We start from the raw sequence: 9,560 nt of genomic DNA, 5'->3' as shown, positions 1-9,560 counted from the left end.
AAAGTGTAAAATAATTTAAACTGTAAAACGAGGAGAAAAAAAAAATATACAGACATAACCCATGTGATTTAAAATCACACCATGGATGGTAATTTTAGTGGCATTTCTTTTGATTCTTATTTTGAATGTTAGCAGTGATGGATGCATTTGTGCCCTAGGGTTATACTCAGATAGAAATAAGTACCTCGATTTATATTGGGATTGGTTTATATTTGAGTATATATGGTAATGTGTCCTTGTATTAAAACAAATGATTATAGTATTTAAAAAAACACACACATTGTCAATAACTTTATTGTCACAGGCAGAGCGGTTTTGTTAACAGAACGGAAGTCAGAATTGTATACAGTGTCAAAGTGTGAGGCACACAAAGGATAAAACAGATACATGAGTTCATTACTGTAGAAGGAAGAACACAAAGAGTTTTACACTTTACATAAGGCAGATAAAGTGATAAAATGTGAAGAATGTGTCCAAATCCTTTTGATATTGGGCTCTCTGGCAGGACATGTGAGAACAGACATGTGGGAACTGATATTGCTGGCTTGGTTTTGACTGTGCAAACTATATTGTCCCTAACCTGGAACAAGGCATCCTTGGAATTCACTGGCTGCATGCTTGTTCCAAGTCAGTAAGGATCGATCCTGTGTTCCTATATGGTTCCTTTTCAATGCTAAACCCCAAGCAGATATAATATAATATTCATTATTATCAGTCTGTTGCAATTTCTGTACAGCAGACCTCACAATGGTAAGGAAGAAGCAGCACAAATGGCCAAATGGGTTTTGCTTCAGTGCTCATGTGCTAACAAGGAGCACAGGAAGAGAGAGCAGAGAAACAGAGAGATGAGCTTATCAGTTTATTGTTTCCTTTTTTACTGTCCAGTACGGGGCTTGAGGAGGGACAAGACCTGCAAGCATTACTATACTGCGGGAGAGATAAGTCAGGTCACCTCCCCTGCCATACAGCTGTGATGTAATGTTGGCACCACTAATCCTGTGAGATGTAAAGGTAGATGACAGCCAGACTAAAAAAAAAAAATAAAAAAAAAGAATAAATTCACCCTGGTATAATAGAAAACAAAGATTTTTTTTTAAAGAGCAAGCAATGCAGAAATGATCATGGTTAGTAGGGTGTAGTACCCCCTTCTAGACTGTAGATAGCGCTGTTGCCATGAATAGTTTGCACTTTAGAAACTCCTGGCACTAAGTAGGTCGCTTCAAAGACAGGAAGCCAGTATACTATACATAGGAACTGCAGGGAGTGCACTTTGCTAGATTACGACTTATAGGAGATGCTGTCAAGAGAAGAATATGTGTTTTAATAATTGAGCAACATCATCTGCATTATTCATGGCAATTTTTTTTTCTCCTGCCAAACACGAGAACTGAAAAAAAATTGCGTAGTGAGCCGATAGTGGCGCTTGTTTCTGGGCGTTCAGGAGAGATCGGCAAAATAGAGGAAAAAAAGGAAAACTAGTTATAAGTAATACGTTTTCAGCTGGTGTATATTTATTAAAAAATTACAGTGAAATTCAAACTAATATGGGTGAATGTATTTAAAAGGAAACTAGAGAAAAACAGCTGTGAGTGAATGTATTTTAAAGGTCCTCAATACCTTTAAGACCTATAGAAACATTGGTTTATAGTAACTGTCATTCTCTATTTGTCCACTGGGTGGTGTTTTGTTTGTTTTCACTCATTTCAGTGTGTTACACTTACAGGCAAGGAACATGAACACAGCACCACCCGATGGACCAAATGAGAATAACACCGGTTATTAAGCCACTGTATTAGTTCATTGTAGTTACCAGCCTGGCCTCTAAAAATTGACATTTTTGGCTGTTGGATGTTATTTATAAGCAGGCTTTCTACCACGAGCAAGGTATGCCTAATATTTCCCCCTTCTTTCCCCAATGCTAATTATCAAACTGCAAGAGAAAAAGCTATGCTTATCTTTCTGTACTGCAGGGGGTGACCTCACTTACTCACCAGGTATGACTCCTCACAAAGCAGGCTAGATCTGTGTGGAGAGAACATTGCTTCCACACAGAAAACAAGAGTCCTTCCTTATGGCATACTGGCAGTGGACAGCCTTTTTTACTCTGTCTGTGGCTGCTTTCTAAAGACATGCAATTGATATAAATAGTGAGGAAGAAATACATGATGGAGCACTTTTTTCACTTGATCTGATAAAGTCTTTTTTTTTTGAACCATATGAGCCCCTGGCTTCCTTAGTGAAGTTTCAGTCCTACTGATCTTATAGAAAACAGGTGGGATTTTAAAAACAGCAGCAAAAAAAAAAAATGTCATTGCATTCCATGCATGCCAATAGCCATACCACTGTGACACGCATCTCACCCTGCTGCAAGAGGCTGGGCACCAATTCAGGAATGTGCCCCATAATGTCTGCTAATAATCAGCATTGTCAGCCTGCAAAATAATAATATAATTTTATTGCTAAACACAGAGATCTTAGTTTGCATGCATATGTAACTGTATCTCTGTCTGCATGCCACTATTAAGGCTCCTGGGTAAGCTTGCTCCTAGTTTATTGATTTTCTATACATCCTGTTGGAAGGGATTCCTGTACATTGGAAGGAAGGTCACATTGAGCAGAGCTGCTGAGACGTTAGAGATGTATTTATCAACCTTTTTACCATGGGGGAAACTCTTAAAATAACTTTAAGGTCTTCAGGGAACCCTGGCTATAATTACTTTATCCATAGGTCACAGTATATTAGCATGGGGTCAATAGGAAGAATTTATCTTACATTGCTGGCCATTGGGAAGAATGTCACCCTTACAGATAACCAAAAAGGTAATTGGTGTCACTGGGAGTTTCAAAATTGCTCAAGGAACCCCTCACAACCTCTGGAAGAACCCTGGTTGAGAAACATTGCATACGTTTTCTATATTTTTGCAGAGACCCCTTTTTTTAACAAAATATCAGCAAAGTTCTGAGTTTCACTAGAAGGTTGATTGGAGTAGAAGCAGCAAGTAGAAAAGACGGCATTACCCTGGAAATGGTCTCGGCTTCCAAACTAAAGAGCAATAATAATCTGTAACGGGCTATAATCCATAGCAAACCATTAGATTTAACCTCTCCAGATGATTCCATATGGTTGCTGTTTCTGCACTTTGCCCTACAGGAAATGTTGTAGCGGGGGAAAGGGTTGTAATAGTTGTAACCAAAATGGGAAGTACAAATGTCTAAACGGTAAAAACCCATTTACAGGTCCATTCAATACGAGAGTGTAAAAGGCAAGGAGGAAGTTCAAACAGTGGTCAACCACAGCAGTAATTATCCTCAAATCAAGCTCCTAGCTATGATCTTAAATTTGATTGGTTGCTGTGGAATTCTTTTCTTATCTTTGTGGTGTCCTTCATGGAACCGGTCGTCTTTTTTGACCATTCAGCAAAAATAAATACACAGGTTTAGGGGAGGTTTGCGTCCTCTGCAATACATCTCAATCTGATCCTGCTACTTGCTCTGCAGGATTAACTCTTCATTTCAGCTCAACCAAGAGCTTTATTTGAGAATAATGAAATCAGCAAACTTTCCCTGTCCAACTACTACCAAAAGGCACCATCCTGCATAACGGCACGCAAGTATCCCCTGATGAAGCCAAATGGCGAAACGCATCAGGCTTGAAACCATGGTATGCTTTTTATGAACCATTTCATAGGAATGATATGTCTAGCATAAGGGTAACAATTACCCCATGATGTTAATGGGAACGTACCCAAAATGTGGAAGCTTTTGGCTGTATAACTATATGCTTTTTGTATTACTAAGTATAGAAAAGAGAGAAATACCTCTCTTCCTCCATATGTGATGATGAATACTCATTTGTTTTGCCGCAAAGAAACCCCTGTCTTTTTTCTTCTTTAAAAACTGTTTTAGGGGAGTAAGGCGAGTGGTTTACTCAGCTTATTTCTATGTAGCAGGGTGGGAGCTTGGCCATTGGCTATTTTGGCACCCAACACTGTCTTTATTGGGGGAGAAGCCTGTATGATTAATTTCATGGATCATGGGACCAATGGTGGACCACCAAAGGGTGTATAAGTGAGAAAAATGTCTTGACACGAATTCACTGCATATCTATTAACAGCTACAGTAGATAATGGGTCATGTCCAGGTCTAGGTGATTATAGGGGAACACCAACACCTTCCTGACCCACATTTACTATAAGCAGTCCCCTTTGTCCAAGAAGGCAATTTTACTACCGCATGGACTACACAAATTGTCCGCCCTTGCAAAGAGCTTCTTATCCTTGTGGGTGAACAGGGCAATGAAAGAATGAGGAATGATGAAAAAATATTCATAGGGCCACCATTAAAGCAAACCTGTTTTGTCCTTGTTGGGAATAGCACAGGTTTACCTAAATGTGGTAAAAAACAAGAAAAATGAATGATACATCTAAGTTTTGGCATAAGCCATGTGCATCGGGATTCTCTACGGTTATACCGATAGATAATATGCAAATGCAGCACAAGATTCTTCCTCTGCAACACTGGGATATTGATCCCACTGGAAAAAAAGTCACTTTGGAATCACTCATTCTCGCTGTCACTTGCTCCTACCTAGCTGTGCATGCCTGCCCTTAATATATATATTATTATTAATAAACAGGATTTATATAGCGCCAACATATTACGCAGCGCTGTACATTAAATAGGGAATAATTATTACTTACAAATCCTCTTTGTGTGGTCAGCCTTGGTGTGTATAGCAGCAATTTACAACCTGCAGCAAATCTCTGGCACAACTGACAGTTACAATCCGATTGTGGCAATGCCAGCAGTCCCAGTTATTTGTGCATACTGATCACACACATGGCAAATAGTAACATTTGAAAAAAAACAAGCATCCGTACATATAAAGGATTTCAAGGGGGAATAAAATGAACTGTAACAGAGAAAACCCAGCTAGAATATGCTATAGGTAGAAACACAAATGTGATACAACTCCAATATAGTATTGCGTGGAAATGATCTGATGTGTACATAGCTTAATGACCTATGTTACCCCCTTGTGCTTGTGCAAACTGGTAAAAAAATCTAATTTAGTTCAGCTGTCTATATAGAATGTACGTCTGTCTGTTTTAAGGAAGCATTCCATAACCACAGCTTTATTTATGCATGCCTATGGCAAGGAGCATAATTACTTCTAACCAGGTCTTATAGATACTTATTAGCCTCTACCCCGGTATTCTGTAGCTGTGTTTATGAAATGCAGCACTGTCTTGGCAAATCAAGGAAGCTTTCCATAGACAGAGCTTTATCAATTTGTTATTATGGTAACAATTAAAACCTTAATACTTGCAAACAGGTCATATGGATATGTCAATAGCCAGCACAGACACAAAGGAACAAGAATGATAATATTTAGTCTTGGTTAGCATGTCATCTTGTAGCTGTGTCTACGGAATGCAGGCATGTTGAAGCATAACAATGAGAGTATTCTTTAACCAATGCTGTATCAATGCATACCTATGGCAACAATCAAAACTCAGGTCTTAAAGATATGTCAAGGGCCGGTATATACACAAAGGAACAAGAATGATAATTGTTTAGTCTTGGTTAGCATGTCATCCTGTAGCTGTGTCTTTGAAATGCAAGAAATGTTAGACATTCCATAACTAGAGCTGCATTGTTGCATTACTTTAGCAACAATAAAAATTGTAATACTACCAATCAGGTCCATTTGATATGTCAAGGGCCAGTATAGACACAAAGCAACTAGAATGATAATTATATGTCTACGGTATTTCAGCCATGTTAAAGCATACCAATGTGAGCATTCTATAACCAGAGCTGTATCATTGCATTTTTATGGCAACAATGAAAACTTTAATACTTCTAATCAGTTCCTTTGGATATTTGAAGGGCCAGTATAGACACAATGAAACTAGAATGACAATTAATAGGTATAGGTTAGCATGTCATCCTGTAGCTGTGTCTACAGAATGCAGCCATGTTGAAGCATACCAATGTGAGCATTCTATAACCAGAGCTGTATCATTTTTTTGGCAACAATGAAAGTTTTAATACTTTTAATCTAGTTCTATGGATATGTCAAGGGTCAGTATAGACACGAGGGAACCATAATGCTAAATATTTAGTCTTGGTTAGCTTGTCATCCTCTACCAGTGTCTACGGAATGCAGCCATGTAAAGCATACTAATCAGAGCATTCCTATAGTAACAATCAAAACTTTATTACTTCCAATCAAGTCTTTTGGATATGTCAAGGGCCAGTATAAACATTATTATACAGTCTTGGTTAGCATGTCATCCTGTAGCTGTGTCTATGGAATGCAGCCATGTTAAAGCATACTAACAGGAGAATTCTTATGGCAACAATCAAACTTTATTACTGCAAATCAAGTATTTTGGATATGTCAAGGGCCGTTATAAATGCGTTTATATAGTCTAGGTTAGCATGTCATCGTGTAGCTGTGTTCACGGAATGCAGCCATGCTGAAGCATATTAATAAGTGCATTTCAAAGCCACAGCTGCATCTGTGAATTCCTATGGCAATAACACTTGATCCTATGACTAGAAAGACAGATAGAAACATTATTTATTAGGATGGGACAGAGACACAAATAAAGGAGTTGTTTCACTTGTTTACCGACCCCAAAGTGGGTCACCTGGAACATTTCTGTTCAGATTGGGTCTTATTGCTTTACGGAATGCATGCCAGTTCCAGAACAATGGATCCACTAGGAATGGCGATGACAATCTGAAAGCTTACACCTTTACAAACAAGTCATCAATGGCAGCTCCTATAATCCCCATCCTGATACTTCCCTGTAAGCCAGCTCAAGGTATTTACTAAAATGCAACAGATAGGTTATTGATTAAAATGATATCCAAAACCCCACCATTTCTTGACTGCAAACCCAGCACCGTCCCCATGCTTCATGCTTATATAACCAGACCCACATAAGTCTGTTAATAATAAGTGTGCAGAGATCATGTCATCGGGAAGCTTCAAGGTTATCTTAAAGCTCCATCTAGACAAGGGGATCAAAAAGATCCAAATAAACATACAACACTCACAATCAAGAAACCGGTCACTGCAAAACAATGGCTATAAAGATGCCAATGTTAAAATGTGTATTGTGTGGGTTCCTTATCCAGAAATAAAGGCAACAAAAAGCCCAGATACAATGCTCATCTGCAAACATGAACGTGCTTACTCCACAGATTTGGGTTTCCCTTAAGCTGCCTGTGGGGGCAATATCGGCTGAGTAAGGGGTTAACATCGATGCTTTAAGGATTTAGCGGTGTTAGTGCATATGGAAAATTGCATTTAATTTGATGCTGAATAAAAGCTCCCGCAGCTAAAGCCTTTTCACGCATGAAGAACTAAATCTGCCCTTCTTTTTTTTCCATTTTAGTGGTCCTGGTATAAAAGGGACTGGCACAGAGAGGAAATCAAATAAATCATTAGGATATTAAAAAAAAGAAAGGAGGTTGGTTTTAAAAGAAAATAAGATTTGAAATAAGGGATCCAGAATGTAAGCATGTCACAACGTACCTGGCGGAGATGTTGGATTGTTATAAATAGGTCTATAGATATTTTGGGGGTTAGTGTTTGAGCAGCAAAAGTTTTTCAGTGGTATATTAGGACAAATATTACATTTTTACCCAGTGGTTGTCTGGTCCATTATTTGCTAATGGGAGATCCAAGTGCTGAAATGTTTGGCAGAATGCAGAAAAAAAAATATATAGTACTTCGGTGTCAATGAGAACAAAGTTTAGGAAAGTTTGACAACACAAACTGCCAGTATGACCGCAATGAAGAGAACGGCGCTGAAGACCACGGCGGCTAAGAGTTTGCTTAGATCACAGAGGGTTTTGTGTTCTTGTTCTGTTGAGATGGCGCCAGGTGAGGATGCCCCAGCGCCAGGGGCCAGCTTAAGCTCGGCGCCAGGGTCCTGTTTGGCCTCCACAGTCCATTGCGGGACACTGACTTTCATTTCCATCTCGTACATCATCTCACCGACTTGATTGATCTCGTTTTCTAGGTCCTTGAGGTCCACGACATCTATGTTGTGTTCCGCGTCGTACTTCATGTTTTGGACGCTCATGGCCCTGGCGGCCACCCCAGAAGTGCCGCCACTCATGCCAGTCTGTATGAGGTGCTTTTTGGGGATGTTCAAAGGGAACTCTTGCCCAAGCTCCAATGCTCTTCTCATATCGGTCTCTAGGATGTCCATGCAAGTGGAGAATATGACCCATAGCCTCTCAAACTCCGCTTTGTCCTCTTTGCTTAGGCTGTTGTCCTTGAGTGTGCTGGTCAGTTTGTTCCTATTGGCCACCGCCAACTCTTGGGCTTTCCGTCTAGTCTTCTGTAGCTCCTCACGGAGGTTCTGGGAGTCAGAGGTCCCACCTATAGTGAGTACCAAATGTCTGTAACATGCTGTCACCTTATTGAGAGCATCTAATAATGCCTTGCACTCTTCTGCAAGCATCTCTTTTCCACCTTGAAATGAACAACACAAGGAATCCAAGACGTGCCAAGAGAAGCCTCTCAGAGAAGATGCAAGAGGCTCATTTTCATAACTTCCTCCAGATCATGACACATGCAGAAGATATTATCAGGAAAGAACTTTTCTTTTTGGGTCAAGCTGATTGAGATCCTGCAATGGTTCCTGAAAGGAGCCATAAAGTGCAAAAATAATCCATGCATACAGAATTCCTGCAAAAAAACAGTCTAGATGTCCAATGGACGATGACGATACTCTTGGGCTATTGCAAATAAATTGTGCAAAAAGATTCCCATTGTAAAAACAGTCAAGTTTGCCAACTGTCTGCTTACAGTCATTACTAACAATCCTTAGGAAGCAGCAACGCACCCAGCATCTCTTTTACAAAGACTGTTCGCTTGGCTTGCTTGCAACCTCCTCCAGCTTCCAGGCAGCAGGGAACTGTCCATACACATCCAGCTCTGAGCTCTGCACAGCCTCAAATAGCCAGCAGCACCTGCAGAAGTCACGTGAGGACAACACATACACACACATGGGAGGAGGTAGTGATGTCATTGCCTTCTGGATCCTAAACTGCCATCTTTGTATAGGGCAATATTGGGACTATGGTATTTCATGCAATAAATGTCCAACGCAATAAACCTAAAGAAGCAAAACAATGCAACATAAAAGGAAATACTACTAAATATTAGTACTAGCTGACATTACCTATCATAAATAATTACCATTTTTTCACTATTTAACCTGCTCTTATCTCTCACACATAAGGGGGAACTCTAGTTTTGTTTTGGCGGTGTTGGGAAGCAGGGAGGTATGACCCAGAAGTGTTGTAATAAAAGCAGACATACAATAATCTGTAATGCTTAGTCAGTAAATAAACAGACTTTGGATGCTTTAGGCACATTAAAGATAATAAAGCAAGCAGCCAGCAGGAGAAAAAAAGTGAAGCACAATACAGAGAATAATATGTGTGGCCAAATCACTCTTTACAATGGGCATGCCCTAAAAGTGGAAATATTAGATAATACATGAGCCTATTCACCATATGCACTGCAC

At 39.6% G+C, this 9,560-nt stretch overlaps 1 protein-coding gene across 1 annotated transcript; it reads right to left on the bottom strand.

Annotated features, from left to right (window-relative positions):
• Window positions 1-278: 278 nt before the first annotated feature.
• On the bottom strand, window positions 279-8,969 carry RGS9BP (regulator of G protein signaling 9 binding protein). Its single transcript, XM_072422271.1, has 2 exons — window positions 7,553-8,969; window positions 279-1,027 (listed from the first exon to the last, which is right to left on the bottom strand). Exon 1 carries the CDS (start codon window positions 8,487-8,489, stop codon window positions 7,773-7,775), a length of 717 nt encoding a protein of 238 aa, XP_072278372.1. The 5' UTR covers window positions 8,490-8,969; the 3' UTR covers window positions 279-1,027; window positions 7,553-7,772.
• Between the last annotated feature and the right edge of the window lie 591 nt (window positions 8,970-9,560).

Source organism: Pyxicephalus adspersus, chromosome 9 (genome assembly GCF_032062135.1).
Source record: "Pyxicephalus adspersus chromosome 9, UCB_Pads_2.0, whole genome shotgun sequence".
Classification (NCBI taxonomy): domain Eukaryota; kingdom Metazoa; phylum Chordata; class Amphibia; order Anura; family Pyxicephalidae; genus Pyxicephalus; species Pyxicephalus adspersus.
Note: the sequence above shows the minus strand (reverse complement) of the source record. Positions and strands in the feature narration are given on the sequence as shown.

Bases quoted from the DNA above. Each gene is read 5' to 3' on its own strand.
- RGS9BP (XM_072422271.1), bottom strand. From the start codon at position 8,489: ATGCTTGCAGAAGAGTGCAAGGCATTATTAGATGCTCTCAATAAGGTG.